General features: G+C 48.7%; 1 protein-coding gene across 4 annotated transcripts in view; it reads right to left on the bottom strand.

The window, feature by feature from the left end:
• POR (cytochrome p450 oxidoreductase) overlaps nt 1-22,804 on the bottom strand; it is an 89,082-nt gene that overhangs the window by 21,532 nt on the left and 44,746 nt on the right. For 3 of the 4 annotated variants that reach the window (XM_081843517.1, XM_081843516.1, XM_081843515.1), the window contains one exon: nt 9,598-9,792. In XM_081843517.1, the coding sequence (XP_081699643.1) occupies nt 9,598-9,779 (182 nt within the window). In that variant the 5' untranslated portion in view covers nt 9,780-9,792. Of the gene's footprint in view, nt 1-4,937; nt 5,000-9,597; nt 9,793-22,804 lie in introns of those variants that run through there. The other variant, XM_081843518.1, reaches the window with a different exon arrangement.

Genomic DNA, 22,804 nt, shown 5'->3' with positions numbered 1-22,804 from the left:
CTCAACTTCCTCTATCTGCGGTTCCTTAAATTCATTTTTATCATTTCCTGCATATTCTAAATCAACATTCTTTTATTCATCTACTTATATGCTCTTACAAAACTGCAGGTTATTACAAAAATCCTGCCAATGTCCATATCTGTTTACCATTTTTTTGTAAATATTCAATAAAAGTCCTGCTCACACAAAAAGCTATGCTTATAGGGTTCACAGTCGATTTCTTACTCTGTTCAGAAAAGGACAACCAAAATGATCAAGGGGATGACTCCTTTATGAGGAGAAGTTGCAGTATTTGGGTGTAAGAGGTGACATGACAGACGTCTGTAAAATGATGCACAACCGAGAGAAAGGGGATAGGAAAAGATTTGTCTCCCTCTCTCATAACACTAGAACTCTTTGGCCATTCAATGAAGCTGAACGTGGAAGATTCAGGACGGATAACAGAAAGTCCTTCTTTGCACATGCAAGTGTTAATCTATGGAACTCGCTTCCACAGGAAGGTATCAGCTTGGATGGCTTTAAAAGAGGATTGGACCAACTCACAGAGCAGGAGGCGGCTATCAGTGGCTACTAGCCATGCTGGTTCTGCTCTGCCTTCACAGTCGGAGGAAGCAATAAGAATAATAATAATTTACTATCTTTACCCTGCCCATCTGGCAGGGTTTCCCCAGCCACTCTGGGCGGCTCCCAATCGAATATTAAAAACACAATACAGCATTAAACATTAAAAACTTCCCTAAACAGGGCTGCCTTCAGGTGTCTTTTAAAAGTAGGATAGTTGCTGATTTCCTTGACATTTGATGGGAGGGCGTTCCACTGCGCAGGCGCCACCACCAAGAAGGCCCTCTGCCTGGTTCCCTGTAACCTCACTTCTTGCAGTGAGGGAACTGCCAGAAGGCCCTCGGAGCTGGACCTCAGTGTCTGGGCTGAATGATGGGGGTGGAGATGCTCCTTCAGGTATACAGGACCGAGGCAATGCTTCTGAATAAAAGTTGCTGGAAGCCACAGGAGGGGAGAGGGCTCTTCTGCTCGAATCCTGCTTGGGGGTTTCCCCAATTGCATCTGGTTGGCCACTGTCAGAACAGGATGCCACTGGCCCAATTCGGCAGCCTGTTCCTGTGTCCCCTGTTGCTCCAGAGGGCAGGAACAGGACCCACGGGGGACCCATTGCAAGGGAGCAGGTTTTGGGTGAGCGTTTGGAAACACTTTGCAAGGGTGAAAGGCTTTTTGACAGTGGAACAGGCTGCTTTTCCTTTGCTGGAGAGACCGGGCTGCTACCTGCATTGCTTTTGGGAGTCCCACCAAACTCTGCAATTCTATGATTCTAGCGGGGGCTGTGTTGCAACCAGCACCGCAGATCTTGCACCCTAGGTAGGGGCTGGCTGGCTGGCCTCCAATGGGGCCCCCTTTCAGCTCTGATGCCCCGCAGGCGGGACTGTTGCGACAACAGACCTTGCCCTGGGGGAGGAGGCTGCCTTGCCAAGGCCTTTTAGCGCAGCAGCCTTGGAGAGAGAGGCCAGGCTGTCTAGAGGGGGAGGAGGCAGACGTCCCCCTCCCCCCCCAAAAAAAAAGGAAGAAGAAGAAGAAGGGGAGTAGAGAGCCAAGCTCATTAGACAGGCAAGCAAACAAGAGCTTCAAAAGAGTCCAGGAGGGTCCAAGGAGGCTTTTGCAAGCAGTGCTTCCGGCGGTGAGCAACAAGGACAGCTCATCCGAGAGGGACGTCCAAATTGGCCTGAACGAAGCACACATCTGGAAGTGGGAGGCGTGGGCCTCAAGAGGCGAAAGAGATGGAGATGTTTTTATTTTGCATGGGGGAGACACACAGAGAGAGAGAGAGACAGGAGGAGGAGCGAGCAAGAGGCCTAATTGGATCCCGCAGGAGGCGAGGATGCTTTTCAAAGGAGGAGGAGGAGAGGAGCTGGCTGCCTGCCTGCTCCTAACAGCAGCCAAGAGCAGAGACATGGAATTGGTTCCCATTCCTGTTTCACAATAGGAGAAGAATGTGAGGCAGGCGGGGAAAGGAAAAGGGGGGGGGGGGGGAATCAGCGTGGTTTGCCAGCTTTGGATTTCAAGCACAGCACAACACGCAAAGAGGAATTGCAGGGGGTTGGACTAGATGACCCTGGGGTCCCTTCTGATTCTATTGTCCTTTGATTCTATGACACACACACACAGTCACTTTCTGCAGGGTCAGAGCTGGAGCGGGTGGGGCCAGGGGTGAGGGCGGAGCTTGGAGGGGATTTCAAAGGGGAGGGGAAGAGTCAGTGAGGGCCACGCAGTGGCCGAGGCAAGCCAGTCAGATGGGCGGGGTACAAATAATGAATTAATTAATAATAATAACTACAACTGGCAACAGGCAGATGGGCAAGGCAGATAGACCAGAGCTTCATCACAGGAGAGCCAGTGGGGTGGGGGTGGAGTGTTTAAGAGTGCCAGACTAGGACTTGGGAGAGACCAGGGTTCGAATCTCCACTCAGCCACGAAAGTCACCTTGGCAGCCTGTCACTGAGTCCCAGCCTAACCTACCTCATAGGGAGGAAAAGCCATGTGTGCGCCCTTCGGAGAAAAGGGCGAGATATAAACACAATAAATGAATAAAAGCAAAAATAAATGGGAACTGTAGTAAAAAGAAGAAGGATAAGACAGGATATTAACCCTGCAGATTCAGGGTAGATATAGATATAAAGCTACTCTTGAGGTACATTTCTCTCCTCCCATTTTACAGGAGGAGATCTGCTGTTGCCAACAGTATAGCCATGGCCAGAGAATCTGTAAGCTGAAACTGTCAACAACACACCCCTTGTCTTTGCTGGTCCATGGTGGATCAGCATTTCACAGCACTCACATCAGAGAGCATGTGAGCCCTTTGCCCTGGCATGCAAAGAAGACAGGACTGATTTATTCAGAACAGACAAACAACAGTGGAACTCCCTCCCACAGGAGAGAAGTGATGGCCACCAACTGCGGTGGCTTTAAAAGAGGACAAGACAAATTCGTGGAGGAGAGGGCCATCCAAGTCAACTAGCCATCAGTAGAGTCTCATGCTCTACTGACCAAGCTAGATTTTCTTGCTGCAGATTTAAAATCAACTTGATGTAAAATCAAAAAATCAAAAATATGTATCAGCCCACCCTGCCAGCCACCGCCAAAAGATTAAAAAAGAAAAGAGAACACTGCAAAATGTAATTTTTAAAAAGGAACTTTAGAAGCAGGTAAAGGGATGCCTTTGGAAACCCCAGGTAAACACTCTTACTTGGGATAGCTATTCCTCTTAAATTTAATGGGTCCTTTTTCTAAGCAGGAAGTGCAGAATTACACCAGAAATTGAATCTGCAGGCTCCTTGCACGGAAACTTTCTAAAACAGATTAAAACAGTCTTGCTAGTGAAGTCCACAGGAGACCCATGTAGCCACATACTCTCATAATTCATGACTCGTACAATACTGACAGCTTTGGCTCAACTCTTCTGGTTTACAAAAACCGCCCTGGCTAGTTGTTCGGAAGAGACTATGACTTGCCCTCAAGCCCAATGGGTATCTGCAAGCATGAATCGGAAAAGAGATTCTCCTCTCGCCTTTGCCATCCTAACTGTGACAGCGGCTGCATAGCTGAATGCTTTTAAAAACTATCCAAGAATCCCTGCTGAATCAGATCCAGGGGCCCCTCTGGTCCAATATCCTGTTTCCCACACTATCCGGCCAAGACGCCTCTTCTGGGAAATGACCAGGCAGAGGCGGCAGCAGATCCCCGTTACATCTGGTCGTCAACGATAGACTGGTTTTGTAAATGGAGGTTCCACTCCTCTCGTGACTAATGATGACATTAAAGGATGAGACTATGGGTCCATCCAGATTTAGCCAATCAGGAAGCTCCCAAGCAGGGCAGAAGCCCCCCCCCCATCTTGGTGCTCCCAAGAAACTGACAGATATACTGCCTCCCAACCTGGAGGCTTGATACAAGCCAGCATGGTAAATAATCTATTAAGGGAAGCTAACTATTCCAAACAAATAAACAAATGCTGAATATCGAGAACCATGAATAAGTAAAAATGTGCAAAATAAGGGGTGGGTGGGAAAACACAATACTGACCCACCTTACAAGGCTGATGTCAGTGAACTTGCACAAAGAACAATTATTATTAATATAATTTCCTTAAATGTATATACCCTGCCTTTCCTCTGTTGCAGAATGCAGAGTGGCACATACAGGATTCCCAGATTTAGTGGCTAGTGGCCTCATGTGCCTCCAGACCTACAGATTTATTATTAGTCTGGAAAAGAGACTTATGGAGCCAGGTCAGAGCAATGGACCATCCAGCTTAGCCTGAACTTACTCTGACTGGCAGCAGCTCTCCAGGATCTTTTAACTGGGGGTGCAGGGTGAGGCGTGTGTTGAACCAGGAGCCAGCATCCTGCCATGCACTGAGCCACAGGACCCCTCCTCCTAATTTTGACACCTGGGCCTTCGAGAAAGAGCAGGCTAGCCCCTATGAAGTTTTGGGTGCTTTGGCAAACTGGAACACAAATCCTGGTGGTGTTGGACTTGGGCCCATCTAGCTCAGTACTGCCTACACGGACTGGCAGCAAAGGATTCAGGCGAGGAACTCTTCCAGGCCTCCCCAGAGACGCCACTGAGGTTTCGACCTGGGACCTCCTGCATGCAAAGCAGAGGCTCTTTTCTGCCCTTCCCCAAAACGATGGGCGAAAGAAGAGAGAAAAAGGAAGAGGATTGAGCCATTCCTGCAACGCACCAGCCTCGCATGGCAGCATCCCTGCGAACTGCAGAGTGCTTTTCTCTCCACGGAGCTCCCCTCCGCCAGCCTCCAGGCAAGTTTTTGCATCCAAAACGGTTGGCTCAAGCAAGCTCGAGAAGAGCCAGCCTTGCATCCAAGGCGCAGAGCCACAAAACCTCCCGAAAGGGCACATCCGCTCACTTACCTCCCCGGAGGACCCTCCTCGGGTGGAGACGAATATGTGCAGCCCATGGCGGGTTCCGACCCTGTACTTTCATGCCAGCTGCAGGGAGCCAGGAGGGCTGAGACGCGCTCCGTCGTGAGACAGGCACGCACGCGAGGGGTCCCTCGCCCCCCTGAGCCCTCTCCTGGAGCTTAAAAAGCCAGCGGCCACAGCCCCCCTTTTGTTTAAGAGCGGAGCAGAGCTCTGCATACCAAGTCCCTGCAAAGAGACTGGCTCGATCCCACTGGGATTCGTGCCGGCTGCCTTTGCGAAAGTTACCCGGAGGGTCCGGCACAAACCCAACTATACTCCCAACATCTGGCAGGAGCAGAAAGGAATGAGTGGCGGCGGGGGGGGGGGAGAGAAACTCAAGAATGAAAACTCCCAGGGTCCCTTGCAACACTCCCCATCTCTCTAACCATTCAAGGGTTGAAGGGGGGGAGAGAGAGACGTCTCACAGAGTGAAACGCCCGTTGCCCTAACAACAGGTTTACATCACAGCGCTATTTCTTAATTAAATAATTAAAAGCATCTCTGTCACTTCCCCAGAGTTCTTGTCCCTGCAGGACCTTTTTCAGAACAAGACTCAAGGGGTGTGTGCAGAGGAAGCGAAGGGAGGGGAGAGTGTCCTAAACGGTTAATCCTCTCTCCCAAAACTTTAATAAAAAAAGTTGTTCCCCACGGCCAGCCTGCCCCATGGGCCTCGCTGTGGGGGAAATGCAGCATGCAGAAGCCACAGAATTAACACGCAGCATATCTTGGCACAAGCTGGTTTGTATTCTCCTGCTTTTGCACTGAAGGCAAGCTGCAGAGTCTGCGACAGAAGGAATGGCTGAACGCAGGGCTTCCAGACCCAGAGACCCTCCATCGCTGCAGCCCCATCTGCAGCATGCATTTAAAGCAGCATCAACAAATGATTTTAAAGAGTCACGGTTTCCCCCAAAGAATCCTGGCAGCTGCAGTTAACATAAGGACATAAGAAGAGTATGGTGCCGATTAACGCCAAGGCTGCAGGTTCGATTCTCTTATGAGACAGCTGGCATTTCAGGGGGCTCCCCAGGGGCCCCTCCAACTCTTATGATTCTATGACTTGAGCAATTGTTTGGGAGTGACGTGGGTCTGGTTTGTAAGGCAACCCCTGCCAGCCTAGGGCTCTCCAAATGTTTTGGGACTCTCGACTCCCACCAGGCTGCTGTTGGAGAAACCATTGCTTCAGTTCTTGGACTTGGACAGGCCTGGCCACCTGAGAAGCGATCGGTGAGGAGGGTCGTGGGAAAGAGGATGCAAAGAAAGGGAAGCCAGCGATCAGGGGCCAAGATTTAGAGGCAGAAAAGAGATATTATTCACAGTCAAATGGAAGCAGGAATAAGTGAAATGACAGCAGACTTGGCTATAGTCAAACGAAGCAAAAGCTGCATTTTCAACAAACTCTTTTAAACTCCCCAAAAGGTCATGCCTGGTCAGACCTCTGCCTGGGGGGAAAAAGGGGGCAAACTGTAAGTGTGAATAAACGCTTCCTCTGTTCCATTTATTAAGAGAAGTTAATGCATTTTCCTCTAGTGAGGAGGAAGAAGAAAAGACAGCTGTTGATGTATAGAGAGCATCTGGAAAGGAGAGACTGAGGCCAACAGGCTGTGAGATAGAATTACAGAATCAGAGAGCTGAAAGGGGGCCGCCAAGGGGCATCTAGTCCAACTCCTTGCAATGCAGGAATCGCAGCTAAAAAATCCCTGGCAGATGGCCATCCAGCCTCCGTTCAAAAAACGTGGAATGAAGAGAGTCCACCACCTTCTGAAGAATTCCATTCCACTGTCAAACAGCTCTTGCAGTCAGACTATCGAGTCAGAATCTCCTTTATTGTCATTTGAATCCATTGGTTTGGGTCCTCTCCTCCAGAGCAGGAGAACACAAGCTTTCTCCATCTTCCATGAGACAGCCCTTCAGGTATTGGAAAGTGGCTCTCATGTCGCCTCTCAGTCTCCTCTTTCCCAGGCTAAACATGCCAATTCCTTCAAGCGTTCCTCATAAGGCTTCGTTTCCAGATCCTTAATCCTCTTTCTTGCCCTTCTCCGCACACGTTCCGGATAGACAGCAACAGGCGACAAAATGTCTGTAAAGTGGGGGGATCCATCACCCTGCAAGGTCACGAAGCGAGATGGGAGCATCACCCCACAGGAACAGCCAGCCAGCCCCATGGCAAAATGAGGAAATTGCCTGGGGGGGGGAAAGGGCTGCAGTGTTGGTTCCCCTTTCGGGTAATACCTTTTGCATTCTGGAGAATACTTATTCCTTCCCTCTTTTATCATTAGAATGGTAAAAGGCTCATCTAGTCCAGTATTCCTCTTCTCACAGTGGCCAGCCAGGTGCCTGGGGAAAAGCAGGATTCCTCTCCCCTCCTGTGGTTTCCAGCAATTGGTTTTCAGAAGCATTCCTGGCCACAGCAACTGTGGGGGCAGAGCAGAGCCAACGTGGCTAGTAGCCAACGACAGCCCTCTGCTACATGAATTTGCCCTATCCCTTTTCAAGCCATCTAGGTTAGCGCCCATCGTTGCCTCCTGTGGGAGTGAGTTCCACAGGACCTTTCTTTCGCGAACTGGGACCATGGCATTCCACCTCTCGCAGGTGCATTAACCAAATCGCAGATTCCTCCCCCTGCCCCCAGGCTATTTTGTAAACCAAATCCAATCCCTTGAGGAAGGCCCAATTGCTGACCCCAGCTGGGGAAAATGACAGCATTCTCACACAGAGAGCCCTGGGTGGGGCACCCTCTACGCCTCCTCCACACCATAAAGCAAAGTGGTGTGGTTAAGAGGTTGAGACTTTGAACTGGTTGCACCATCCCGGAAAACATGCTCCACGTGATCTCTGCTGCAATCCTTTGGTATCTAGATGTACTCCTTTCTCACACAGCTTTGCCCCTTTGAGCTACGGTAATTTTGGAGGTGATGGTGGTTAACAAGCAATTCTCCTCAAATACTCTCCTGGGCTTAGGAAGCTGCTTACAGTGTTTTGGAAGTGCTGTACGATTGCTTTAAAATCATGACAAAGCACTTGTGCAGCACTTGCAAAACACTATTAAATTGCTCCGCGCAGTAAGCACCCAACAGCCCCGCAGGAGTTGCAACATCCCTAAGCAGAGTCATTCTTCCCATTCTATAGATGGGGGAAACTGAGGCTGAGACAGCGGCTTGCTTAAGATTACCTCGTATGTTTGCTGCAGAGTTGAGACTTTGAACTGGCGACCTGCTAACGCATCTTCCCATCAGTCAGGTGGGAGGCAAAGGCCAGGATCCAGCAACCCTGCTTGCTGTTAAATGCAGACCTGCATTTACCCCCCAGCTTTAAGGAGGACACTTGCAAATGCAACGTCCACCGTTAGCATGCCACTGTGGAAACAATGGCACCCTCAAGGTCTTCCCCTGATGCCAACTGAGACCTTTACCTTAGCCTGGTTTGTAGACATCCTCACAGACCCCTCTCTGTCCTCCATCCAGGCCAGCGAAGGGCTTTATCAGCACCCAAGGACACCTTACAGCCAGGCAAAAATATCTGGGCTATAAAGCAGGGCTAGGGAGGGGCTGCGGCCTGAGGAAAGATTCAGGGGCCACACAGAGATGCCTGCAGGGCCACATTCCGCCCCCCAGGCCTGAGGGTCGCCACACCTGCAGGAATAGGTGCCATCTACACATAGCAGGAGCAAAGGTGGAAGGTGAACTGGACAAAGGATTCTGCATAGACAACCTCCCCTCCCCCCCCCAAATTATGCTGCCATCGCATTTCAGAGGAGGAGAACCACAAGCCCTGCAGAATCATTGACTGATACCAGCCAGCGGCACCTGGCAATCTGGGTCAGTTGCCTCTGAACCTCATCGCTTCATACCGTGAATTGCTTTTGTGGAAAAATCCAGCTGAAAGACATATGCTAGTATGGTGTGGAGGAATCATCCTGTCTGAGGCATATTTAGGGAACTCTCCTTCCCGGCTTAACTCCCCAAGCTGGGATTCGAGGCAGCTTGCCGCATTTTAAAAGCAAACATGACAGAATGCATTGTAAAACAAAGGATCCGAAAACAGTAGTCAAAATACAGTAAAAGCACGTTTAGAACAGGGAATGAAAACTCATTAAAGCCCAGAGATTTGCACTGCCTGCACGTGAGTTTCTAAAGGCCTGCCTGGAGAGGAAGGTCTTAGCCTGCTGGTGGAAGGATAACAGGGAAGGAGGGAGTCAAACCTCTCCTGGGAGGGGATCTCACAATCTGGGAGCAGCCACAGAAAAGGCTCTGTCGTGGGTCACCACCAGCTACACCTCTGGTGTTGGTGGGGTCAAGAGAAGGGACTCACTAGGCAGGTTCGTGTAGGGAGACACGATCTTTCAGGTAGCCTGTGCCCAAGACACCTAGGGCTTTGTAGGACATAATCATCAATTTGGACTGTGCCTGGAAACAGACTGCTAGCCACCTAACGTGCTTCCTGTACCTGGGCCCAGACACCAGTCTGGCCACAGGATTTGGGGCCAGCGGAAGCTTCCAAACCCTTTCCAAAGGCTGCATGTGCAACGTGACTCCAGCACTCGCCTCTCTGAAGCTGTTGGGTGTATGTCGCCCTGGGTGAAACCCATGCACCTCACCATCAACCCACTCACCCCGTTGGCGGCTGGATTTTCGTAAAGTCGGGGACCTCCTCTTTCTTCTTGCGGAAGAAAAACCAGTACGTCAGCAGGCCGATGATGATGGAGAAGAGGAAGACGTCCGTCATGCTGAAGGGGACCGAAGCCTCTGGGGTCTTTGCGGAGGGAGAGTCATCCTTGGATGATGCTGTCCCCATGGCAACGGGAAAACTAAAGCGAGGAGGAGAAAGAGATAGCCGTCACATGTCAAATATCGGTTTCAGGTCTTGGCAAGAAAGCAGAACTTCTGGAACCAAAGCAACCTCCCGGCTGCGGGGAGATGAGCAGGGATCAGCTCTGTAGCGGCAAGAAGCAACCTCAGAATATTGTGAAATAATAATAAAGAGCACCTCTGAGCATAGCCAGAGTTTCTTAAACAGAGTAGCTGCAGCCACCTACAGAGAGGAGCAAGGTAGTGTGATGTACTGTATATGCTACAACTTTCGAAGATTTGACTTGAGATAAGAGTTTGACAGCACGCTGTCAGCACTGCCACACCTTATAAAATTTCGCAATGCATGTGGGAGGCTCATGAGTGCGTCCAGTGAGTCTACTCCACAAAGAGAAGGCAAATATTCATTTTCTCTCACAACGGCGCAAGCTTTATCCTGCCTTTCTAGATGTCAACTTCAAGGCAGCTCGTGTTATTCTTTGCTACAAAAGAGAGCATGGCGTAATAGGCGAAAGACACACAATCCAAACCAGCAGCACCGAAGAACAACTTCATAAAGAAAACCTCATACTGAGTCAGACCACTGGCCCATTTATCCAAGTACTGTCTGCACTGACTGGCAGCAGCTCTCCAAGGTCTCTCCCAAACCTACCCGGGGATTGAACCTAGGACCTTTGGCCTGCAAAGCAGGTGCTCTAACCACTGAGACACAGCCTTTCCCTGTTATTCTGCGTGTGGATTGTGTTTGACTTTCACAGGGCCACAGCAGAGAGAAGGGAAATGACAGCGGCACCCACTCCAGAATTTGTTTTATTCCGGATTGCTTCATTTGAAGCAATGTTTTAATGTTTTAAAGCGATGTTTTAATGTTTAATATGTTTTAATGTTAAAGTGTTGCAAACCGCTTTGAGGTTTCTTCTTTAAAATATAAAGCGGTGTAGAAATGAAATTAGTAACAACGAAGCATGTGGGCTTTTCGTCTCTGTTTTAGCTGGGGGTTGAATGGGATAAAAACACAGCCTGACTACAGAGAATAAAATGATTGGTTTCCTGCATGCAATGACATCGCCCCTCCTCTCCGTCACTGACGTTTCCACAGTCCCTTCGCTCGCTCTCTTTCCCACCCAACACACCCTCTCTCTCACATCCTAAAATAAATAAAACTTCTAGCGCATATGTGTCATGGACTGTCTGGAAGCAGAGGAGTTGTGCGAGGCAGCGGCTGGGGAACCCCCTGGGGAACCCACAGAAGAAGGCTCAGAGCCAGAGGACTGGTGGTGAGATGGGCAATGAGTAGTCACAGGGAGAAGAGGGAGCAGACTGGGAGGAAGAGGTCTCAGAAGGTGAAGAGGCAACAGGGTTTAGTGAGCAGGAAGAGGCTGTGGCAGAGAGCGGTTCAGACTCCAAGGCTGAAGCAGAGGTTGGAGAGGAGAGGGATAAAGAGGCAGCTGAAGAATCCAGGGAGTCTCCCCCTCCTGCTGCAACCAGCTCCCCTCCCCACTGGTATCCCAGGACACACAGAGGAATGAAAAGAGCAGAGCAAAGATTTGTTGTGTGCAGACTGCATGGGGGAAATCCTGGAGAGGAAGAGTCTGAGAGAGGGATCCTTGCAACTGCATCATCGGGACAAGACCTGCTAGGAAGAGTTGTGGAGGCTTGAGCTCTGTGGTTCATATCCTTGAGTAAAGATTTAACTTCACTGGCCTGGGGTGATGTTTGTTGCTGACCTATGCCTGGCGCAAGCCCTGATAATATGCAAAGCTAAGCAGGGTCTGATTATGGCTGTTTCCTACATCTCAACTTTCAGAAAGGCTCCAAGAAAGCTGGGACTCTGGAATCGAAGGCGTGGGAAGAGCCAACAAGTTGTGTAAGAGGGAAAAACCCACTTTCCATGGCTCATCAGTGCGCACCTTTCCTGCTTGAGCTGTGGGAAGGGGGCGGCGGGGGAAGAGGCTCAAAGACCCAAAAATGTCCTTAGGTTATATAAAAGGCACAACCCTTTACTGAGTGCATTTTTGACCTTCTGCCTCCTGAAAAGAGCTTTCCCTGAGAGGAAGAGAAGTGGGCAGGGAATTCATAGAGCATGGCGGTTAGCAGTTAAACAGGCCAGGCAGCATTGGTGACCTGACAGGTGTGTTTATAACAGTAAACGCAGAGTACACACTCTGTTCTGCATTGATTCATCTGCATTTCAAGCCAACCTTTGCCAATTTCAGCGGGCTGGGGCTGATGGGAGTTGTGACCCCAAATTACTCAGCCCCAGCCCGCTGCAATCCAAAACATCTGGAGGTGGTAAAAATAAATAAATGGTGGCAGCCTCTGATGTCTTAAGAGGGACTGGGCCATGCAAAGGATGCTCTGATGTCACAGCATTCCAGCCAATGGCGAGCCTGAAAGGCAGGAAAGGCAAAGGGTGGGCTCCAAAAGAGTGAGAGGAAGATGAAATGGCAAAGAGGAGGGAGAAAAAGAGGCAGGTCAAAGAACAAGGTGTGAATATATAAGTAAGAAAGGATTTGAAGCGGGAGTGGCTCAGAGGAATGAGCAGAATGCTGGAGGAGTTTGGTGAAGAGAGAAAAGAGGCAGAGTTCAAGAGAGGACAAGATTTGTATTCCAATCTGGTGCAAGAATGCAGTTGGATTAGATCAGGTGGCCGTGCTGTGCCTTGAAAGCAAAGAATCCTTGTGGACAAGAGCCCCAATTTATATCAGGCTAGAAGCTCATCCAGTCCAGCGTCCTTTGGGAAAGGCCGCAGCTGAGTGGAAGAGCACCTGCCTTGCATGCAGAAGGCCCCAAATTCAATCCCCAATTGGCATCTCCAGGTAGGGATAGAATATCCTGTGCCTGAAACCCTAGAAGGTGCCTGAGCTAGAGGAACCAAGAGTCTAGTTGCGTAAAAGCAGGTTAGGAAGTGCCATAGCTCAGGGGTAGAGCAGGTGTGTTGCATGTAGAAGGTCCCAAGTTCCATCACCATCTCCAAGTAGGGCTGGGAGGGTTCCCTGTCTGGAACCCTAGAGTGCTGCTGCCAGTCGGTGTAGACAATACTGGATGAGATGGACCAATGTTCTGACTCGAGAGCCACTAGTGGTGTAGTGGTTAGAGTGTCAGATTAGGACCTTGGGAGACCAGGGTTGACCACGAAGTTCCCTGGGTGACCTTGGGCCAGTCACTGCCTCTTAGCATAAACTACAGTGGAACGTTGGTTCCCAAACGGCTTAGTTGCCAAATAAATTGGCTCCTGAACGCGGCAAACCCGGAAGTAAATGTTCCGGTTTGCAAACATTTTTGGGAAGCCAAACGTCCACTGCAGCTTCTGATTGAGTGCAGGAAGCTCCTGCAGCCAATCGGAAGCCACGCCTTGGTTTTCGAATGGTATTGGGAGTCGAACAGACTCCCGGAACAGATTAAGTTCGAGAACCAAGGTACCACTGTACCTCAAAGGGTCATTGTGAGGATAAAATGGGGAGGGGGAGTATGTAGACCACTTTGAGCTCCTTGGAGAAGAAGGGGATGGGATATAAATGCAATAAATAACTGGAATCAAATGGAATCAGATATTTAAGCTAATTGCCAAATAGCACCTTAAAGCTCAGTTATGGCATGTCTAGGTGCCATTCTTTCCACCAGTGGGGCTTGTGGTTCTTGATGTCCATTTCTACGCCATTTTATATTTTAAGGGGGGGGGGGGGGAATCTTCCAGCTAAGGACTGCCACCTTGACATCTCCCAAACTGTCCAGATTGGTGTCGTAAATTGAACTCCCATTTCTCCCTGCTGGCCTTGCCTCTCAGATAAAACACCTGGATTTCTCCCTACCGTTCTTATTGGTGAGCGTGGGCACGGGGCCAATAATCCCCTACAAAGCTGTGATTTTCTTGGTAGCGTGTCAACAAGCAAGGCTTGAGTGTGACGTGTGGGCAAAGGACTTCCTCAGTCGTGCAGAAACCAGGTGGCACTGGAAAGCTGCAGGAAGAGAAGTGGTTTGCTGTCATCTCATCCACCCAAAACCCGTTTTAGGCCAGCAACCCAGTGCTTTCCCCTATTCCAGGCCAGCTGCTAAACTTGACATCGAAACGCGGGTGAAGAAAGAGGCCGGCGTGGCAACTTTTCCCGGCACAATGGCCCACACACAACCACCCCAGAACGGAAATGCCTCCTGCAGGGCGCTGAGCCCAGCCTCCCGCACAAATCATGCCAGCTCTCTGCGCTCCAAAGTCACGTTGTGCAAGCAGGGTTGATGCAACCGTGGAGCAACACAATGGAGGCTTATCCGCCTGTGGCTGGGAAGGGCAGCTGAGAGTCACGTTCCTCAGGAGCCAGGTGAGCGCAGAAGAGGGACAAAGGACTCCAGGGCAAAAGCCTCCCCTGAACAGTACCTAGCACTACGGACAACCAGTTCTGCATCATAAACATTAGGAAGAACTTGGAGGCATTTAAACAGAGGTTGGGTGGCCACCTGTCAGGAACTCTTTGGGTGTGAGCCATGCAGCGGGGGGGTCAGACTAGATGACCCCTGGTGCCCCTCCCAACTCTGTGATGTTATTATTGTTTAGCTGCCTGTCACAGATGCCAATCTGAAAGGGCTGTAGGCTCAGTGGTCTGCTCTGTATGTAAAAGGTTCAATCGCTGGCATGTCTACGGAGGGTTGCAAATATCCACTGAAGAGCCACTGCCAGCCAAGGCAGACACTACTGAGCCAAATGGACCCAGTGGCGTAACTCAGTTTAAAGCAGCAGCATCATGTTCCTGTTTTAATTCAGTCATTTGTCCAGAGGCATGAGGACTAGAACCTTAGCTTGCTTTTAGGTGATGGGCAGAAGCTCCCAGTTTCAATCCCCAATTGCATCTTCCAGGTAGGACTAGGAATGTCCCCCCTGGAGAGCAGCTGCCAGTCTGTGTAGACAACACTGGGACTGGTAGACTCAGATCAAACTTACTGTGTCAAAAAGCGCATTAACTGTCTCTACAAAGTTTTTATCACCCAACCAAAAGGAATTAAATTAAGTGCATGACTTTTGGCCTAATGGTACCCAACCTTTCTGGCATGGTGACCCCCAAGTCCCAATCTGTTTGGTACAGCGGACGCTCGGGTTGCGAACGTGATCCAGTGTGAAAGCCAGTGTGGTGTAGTGGTTAAGAGCGGTGGACTCATAATCTGGGGAACCGGGTTTGCGTCTCTGCTCCTCCACCTGCAGCTGCTGGGTGACCTTGGGCCAGTCACACTTCTTTGAAGTCTCTCAGCCTCACTCACCTCACAGAGTGTTTGTTGTGGGGGAGGAAGGGAAAGGAGAATGTGAGCCGCTTTGAGACTCCTTAGGGTAGTGATAAAGCGGGATATCAAATCCAAACTCTTCATCCGTGCGGGATGCACGTTCGCAACCCACAGCATTCGCAAGCCGTGTCTGCGAACGCGCGGGTTGCGATTTAGCACTTCTGCGCATGCACAACCACCAAAACCCGGAAGTAACCCGTTCCAGTACTTCCGGGTTTTGGCGGTCCGCAACCCGAAAAAACACAACCTGAAGCGGCTATAACCTGAGATATGACTGTATATAACCACCTATTGATTTATTGCCACAGACCTGCCTGGAAATGCAATTGATACTAGGGACCTTCTGCATGTAGAACATTCTACTACTGGGCCACAGGACCTCTGAGAAGAGGGATGTTCTCTCTTGTGACAGTAACCTCTGCTATGGCTGCCTTTGCCATCCACATCTGAAGGAAGCATTTTGGAAAATACCATGTCCTGTCCCCCCCACCAGATACTTTTAATCGGAGGCATCCGGGATTGAACCTGGTCCCTTCTGTATGGGAGGTGGGTGCTCTACCCCTGAGCAGTGTGGCAATTCCTACATCTCACCTATATAGAAAAAAAGATAAACCACTTACCCACCAGGTAGACCACTGCATAGAGTTGTGTACGTGTGGAATGGGACAACTGCAACTGTTGATAGGGCAGGGAACTAACTTACGCAAGATGCAGTGGGAGAAGGAGGAGGCTGGCACGCGAACGCCTAGGATTTCACCTGTAACTCTCGCCTCCCACCCAGATCTGGATGCGAGCTCCACCCAGTGGGACATGTGCTGTAACCCCAGGACACAACAGAAGCCTTTGACTCTTCCCAAACTGATCAGCATTATTATTAATTATTATTATTATTATTATTATTATTATTATTATTATTATTATTATTAATTTGTACCCTGTCCATCTGGCTGGGCGGCTTCCAACAAAGATTAAAAATACATTAAAATGTCACATATTAAAAACTTCCCTAAATGGGGCCCACCTTCAGATGTCTTCTAACTGTCAGGTAGTAGTTTATCTCTTTGACATTACTGCAGAGGGAATTATTATTATTTTAAAAATTAAGAATGTCAGGCCAGTAACAGGCTAGTACCAGGAAGTGCGTAATGTTTGACGTTTTACTATGTTTTTATATGTGGTGTTGTTGTTGTTGTTGTTGTTGTTGTTGTTGTTGTTGTTGTTGTTGTTGTTAGTCTTTTCAGACTGTAAGCCTCCTGACAGAGACAGCCCAACACCTGAAGAACCACATATTCCCCATCCCTGGGGCAGACAATACAAGCTGGATAGATCAGTGGCTTGAGTTCATATAAGTTGCTTCCTATGCTCATTACTTAAAACTCCAGCTAAATCTGAGCCCCCATCTTTTCCTCCCCACCTGCTCCAAATTTAGAGCTGCATGGTCCTTGGGGCAGGGGCCCATTTGCTTATCCAGCTACCCTTGATGATGCAGAAAATTCAACTGGTCTGAAATGCAGCAGCCATACTGGCTGGGGTCTTGTTTAGATCTCAGACAACCCCTGTTCTCAAAGAGCTGCATGGGTTGAGAGTCCATTTTCAGGCACAATTCAAGGTGCTCATATTAGCGTTTTAAGGCCTCAGGCTCCAAATGCTTGAAAGACAGCTTATTTCCCTACAGACCGCCCCCCTCCCTTTTGGGTATTGCTATCAGCAGATAGCAACACCCAAAGGGGGTGACAGCAGTCACGAAATCAAAAGACGCCTGCTTCTTGGGAGAAAAGCGATGACAAACCTAGACAGCATCTTAAAAAGCAGAGACATCACCTTGCCAACAAAGGTACGTATAGTTAAAGCTCTGGTTTTCCCAGTAGTGATGTATGGAAGTGAGAGCTGGACCATAAAGAAGGCTGATCGCCAAAGAATTGATGCTTTTGAATTATGGTGCTGGAGGAGACTCTTGAGAGTCCCATGGACTCCAAGAAGATCAAACCTCTCCATTCTTAAGGAAATCAGCCTTGAGTGCTCACTGGAAGGACAGATCCTGAAGCTGAGGCTCCAATACTTTGGCCACCTTATGAGAAGACTCCCTGGAAAAGACCCCGATGTTGGGAAAGATGGAGGGCACAAGGAGAAGGGGACGACAGAGGACGAGATGGTTGGACAGTGTTCTCGAAGCTACCAGCATGAGTTTGACCAAACTGCGGGAGGCAGTGGGTGACAGAAGTGCCTGGCATGCTCTGGTCCACGGGGTCATGAAGAGTCGGACATGACTAAATGACTAAACAACAACAACAGTCAGCAGAGGGGGTCCTCTTGACTGTTCCTCTATCCTCAGAGGCTCAGTGGGGTTGGGAGATGGCCTTCTCTGTGGTAGCCCCCTAAGCTGTGAACTTGCAAATGCTGAGGACGTGCCTTTTTACCCTGGCTTTTGACACCTGAGGTCAGGTGTACGTTTCTTGGGTCCACCCTATTTCTGCGACTGGAAGTTGCTTTAAACAGTTTAATATCATGTTTTAATTGCTGCAGCCTGCCCTGGCACCATAGGGCGAAGGTCCATCTAGCTTAGCATTGTCTACACAGGCTGGCAGCAACAGCTCTCCATGGTTTCAGGCCAGGGACATTCTCAGCCCTACCAAAAGACGCCATCGGGGATTCAACCTGTGACCTCCTGCATACACAGCAGATGCTCTACCACCACATCTGGCTGATTAAAAGTAATACCAGTCAGGTGCATCTGAAAGAGGGAAGCACCATCTGAAAAGGGCAAGGCAAGGCTTTAAAAAATACATGCCACCAAAACACTGAAAGCCACGATGTTGTCTCTGCTCACATTGCAGGGTTGGCCACCGCAAAACCCAAACCTCTCAGGTGTTGATCCATTTTGAAGAGCACACCTTGTCTGAGAGCATGCATGGAAGCCGCCCAGCTATAATGTTTTGTGCAAAGATTAGCTGTAGAGTTAGGGTCCAGTTACATTCTCTGCCCCACATGTCTTACATAAGAGCCATTAAACACAGGGCTCTTTTGGTCTCTTGCAGCAGGCGTGGGACACGTAATACACACGTACACACACGAGCACAGAAATATTATCTGAGCAAATTTGCTTTTTGAGAGCTGCTCCTCTTAATCTGCCCACTAAAGGTAATTTGGGTTTTATTCAGACAAGAGGCTATAGAAAGCAAAATGGGACTGAAAGGACCTCCTGAGTGTACATAATTTGGCGCAATTCGCAGAATTTCATATTTGGGGTAGTTGCAGCGACCTCAGATGGGGTCGATCTGACATTTAAACACTCAGCCTGAGATAGGAAAACATCTGCCTGACAGCCTCTCTTGGAACAATACTGAATTAGTTTTTGGAGATCCTCCCCAGCTCTTTTGCCAAGAAGATTTTTAAAGTCAAAATTCAAGAAAAACGATTTTGAAACCAACGCTCCTGCTTTCTGAATTCCTTTTCTAGAGAAGATGTGGGCAACCCATTCCTCTGGACCAGAAGACACAGCTAACCAGCACAATCCCCTACCTCCTGCTCTAAATTGTATGCAAATACACACAAAGAATCATTAAAGTGTGCTTTAATCCATGGCCTTCCAGATGTTGGTGGACTACAACTCCCATCATCTCAGGCTTTTGGCCGTGCTGGCTGGGGCTGATGGGAGTTGGGAGTCCAGCAACAGTTCAGAGGACCTCGTGGTCCCCATGCCTGATTTAGAGGGAGAGCACCTGCTTTTGTAAAAGATTCCAGGTTCCATCCCCCAGCATGGGGCTGCAAGAAACCCCTGCCCGAAAGCCTGAAGGGCTGCTGCCAGTCAATGTAGATGGTGCTCAGTTAGATGGACCAATTGCAGTGATCAGGTGGGACTGCTATGAGGAATTATAACAAATATAGAGTAAGCCATCTGTGTCAGCAATGAAAGCATTGCGTTGACTGGGTTTAAACTATTTTGATATGATTTTTGATCAATCCACACCTCTGCATCCCTGTTCCATTTCTCTTTCTTCACAAGTCACGTACACACTTAAGACAGGCAGGCTCCTGGGTCATCAAAGACAGTGGGCGGTTTCTTTGAAGTAGCCTTTCTGATATGTTAATCCCAGGATGTTAATCTCAGGGCTAGGCAACAGATCTCACCTGAAGGTGATAATGATCCTGTCCTCCTGGCCATCCATCTTATCATGTATATTGCTTGTTTATGACCTCAGGGGTTGCCAAATGCTCTCCTTTGTAGTTCTGTTTTATTTACCCCATGCTTAATTAGTTTTGGTAGTTTAACTTTGTTCCCACATGGGGTTTGTTGAAATGCTCAGAAGAAATCTGACTGCTTCTTAAGAACACTCTGTAAAAGTTCTTTTGTGAATAAAACGACCTGGGCCGAGGGGTGGAGGCACGCACAGAGAGAGATTATTATACGCACCCTTCCCAGAGTCTTGCTGGTTCAAGTCTCTGTGTGTATTCTTATTAATCAGAGTTCAATCCTTCCTTTACTTTGTGAACGCCTCACCAATGGTCCAACTCTGTCAAAGGCAGTGTTTGTATAGAATGAAACAGTCCACTAATCAGGGGTCTAGATCAGGGATTCCTAAACAGGGGTCCATGGATCCCAGGAGGTCAATGGATGGGCTTCAGGGGGTCTGTGAACCAGATTCCCACCCCCCGAGTGCAATAAAATAATTTGCATGCAACATTTTGTGTTTGTATGATTTTTGCTGGCAAATAGCTTTCATCAGATTCTCAAAGGGATCTGCGGTCCCAAAAAGGTTAAGAGCCACTGTTCAATTCTATCAGTTGACAATAGGTTAAATAGAGGAGCCTGCTTTTGGACAAGCCATACCATGATGTCTAGCTCCACACATTTTAAGAGTCTGACAAAGGGTCTTGCACTGGCAATTTGTCACCAGCCAACTGGACCCCTTAAACCAAGAATGTTATCTCACAGAATGATACTGTTGGAAGGGACCCTGAGGATCATCAAGTCCAACCCCTTCTAATGCAGGAATATGCAGCTGTCCCATACGGGGATCGAACCTACAAACCTTGGCGTCATCAGCACCACTCTCTAACCAACTGAGCTATCCAACTGGTTATCCAAGTTAACAGATGAGGACACAACCATATGCTTAGCTGTTAATACAATAACAGTGTTAGCCCCCACACTGTGGTGTCGCAACGGGGGGTGGGGGGCACCCCGGATGTCATGTCTGGGGGGGTGATGAGAAGGCACCCCGCGGGGGCTCGCCATGCCGCCGCGGCACAAACAGCCATCATACCACAGCAACTGCATGTGGAGGATCCCGGCGCTGGTGGCAAACCACTATGTACAGTTCATGTGTGGCATCACACACATGCACTGTATGTAACACCGCCGCACATGCACCGTACATAGCGGTTTGCCACTGGTGCCGCTCGAGCGCCGTACAGACGGCGGTGGGATTCCTCCATTGCCGCTATAGTAGACGATCCTCCGTTCGCGGCTGCAGGAGTGAGCAGAGGATCCCAGCACCGTCCATATGGCACTAGAGCGCCGGTAAACAACTATGTACAGCGCATGTGCAGCGTCGCTACGTATGGCGCATGCAAAGCTGCTGCGTTTTTTGCAAAGTCTCCCCCAAAAATGTATTTTTAAAGCTATTTTTAAAGAAATTTGACCCCCAAAATTCAACACTTTTGACATGGGTTGCCATATGTCCGGGTTTTCCTGGACGCTGTTTTCAACAGACAAATCCCATATATGGATGGCAGCCCTATAAAAGTGTAAAAAGAAATAAAGTTGTAGCTTCCCAGGCTGTCCCTACAAGGCAATTTCCACTTTCAGAAGCAATTTGAGTGGAATTATGGGAAGACTGCATGGAATTATGGGAACATGGCCAAGGCAAAACCCAGGGATTGTCACGGTGGTGGTGCCCAGTGCCAGTGAGGTGGGCATGGTCTGTATATTCCACCCATCGAACCTCAGGCAGACAAAGATACCCCACCAAACCTGGGTAAATAACACCTCACATGTCCCCAGAACGGCTCCAGTACAGCTTTAAGAACAACATCCAGCCATAAGCAACAGGGCAGTTATATAATACCAAAGGAGGCATTTATCCATTCATAATGCCAGTTAGCAACACAATCTCAATACCAGGGTGGGGATGAGAGTCTCTTTATTCAAACAGAGTCTCAGGGAGATCAGTTACAGCTCAGCCACTCAACACAACCCTCTCCAAAATGGCTTGCAAAAGCAGCTCAGAGAAAGACTTGTCCCCAACACTGCACGTTTTCCTTACAGTAGCCTTTCCCAAGGGACTCTTCAGCTGTGATTCCTGCATTGCAGAGGGGTGGATTTGATTACCCTTTTGAGGTTCAGTGATAGAAACATAGAAACATAGCCAATTGCCAAATAGCACCTTAAACCTAGGATACGGTCACCACAACAGAATGTCTAGGTTCCATCTTTCCCCCTGTGGGGATTAATAAATAATAATATATTAATTATTATAATTATTATAATTATATTAATTATAATAATGAACATTTTGGAAGTTGAACAGACTTCTGAGGTACGACTGTATACTTATAATTATAATAACTATATAGTCGTACCTCAGAAGTCTGTTCGACTTCCAAAACGTTCAGGAACCAAGGCGCAGCTTCCAATTGGCTGCAGGAAGCCATGGAAGCCGCAACGGATGTTCGGGTTCCAAAGAAGGTTCGCAAACCGGAACCATCACTTCAAGATTTGCGGCGTTCGGGAGCCAAAACGTTCGTCTCGCAAAGCATTTGACTTCCGAGTTACGAATGTAATATCATTTCTATATTGCTTTATATTTTAAAGAAGAAATCTCTAAGTGGTTTACATCACATCAAAACATCAAATAAAACAATCCAGAATAAAACAAATGCAAGCTTCAAGGAAAATGTTTCGGATCCTTCTCTAAGTGGCATTTTGTTTTCCTCATATTTATTTACCTTCTTAATTTATAGAGCTGCCCCATAGCATACTCTAGCAAGCCAGTGGGGTGAAGTGGTTCGACTGCCAGACTAGGACCTGGGAGATCAGGGTTCGAATCCCCACTCAGTCAGGAAGCTCACTGGGTGACCTTGGAGTCAGTCACAGCCTCCTAACCTACCTCAAAGGGTCGTTGTAGGATTAGCCAAGGGGGACAATGAACCATGTACTCTTCTGTTTGAACCATGTACACTTCTGTTTACCTGGTTAAGAAAGCTGGAGAGGCCAGCCAGATGGAGAGATGTCAGTCACCAACCTGCCACCTAGAGATCTCCATGTGGTTGCAACTGGACCCACACCAATCACAAAATGTGCCTAGGGCATTTTGAATGCTGTTACAACCCTATAGTCTATTAAGCCCGCGGTCTCCTGATATTTTTGTCCACAATTTGCCTTCAGCACCCAGCAAGTAAAAGTTATGCTGTACAGTTGATTATTTATCAAATGCTTGAGGAACTTGGTCTCCAATATATCTAAGGGCTGATTACAGTGGTGCCTTGCAAGACGTCTAGCGGTTTTTTCGTCTTGCAAAGCAGGCCCATTGACGGCTTAGCGGATTAGCGCTATTAGCGGCTTATCGGATAAGCAGATAAGCGGCTTAGCGGCTTAGAAAAAAGGGGGGGAAGGGGGAAAAAACCCACAGGAACTTGCAAGACATTTTCGTCTTGCAAAGCAAGCCCATAGGAAATTCGTTTTGCGAAGCACCTCCAAAACGGAAAACTCTTTCGTCTAGCAAGTTTTCCGTCTTGCGAGGC

This window comes from Podarcis erhardii (assembly GCF_964252035.2).
Source record: "Podarcis erhardii genome assembly, chromosome: 16".
NCBI classification, from domain to species: domain Eukaryota; kingdom Metazoa; phylum Chordata; class Lepidosauria; order Squamata; family Lacertidae; genus Podarcis; species Podarcis erhardii.
The sequence above is the reverse complement of the archived record's forward strand: the minus strand, read 5'-3'. Positions and strand labels throughout refer to the sequence as shown.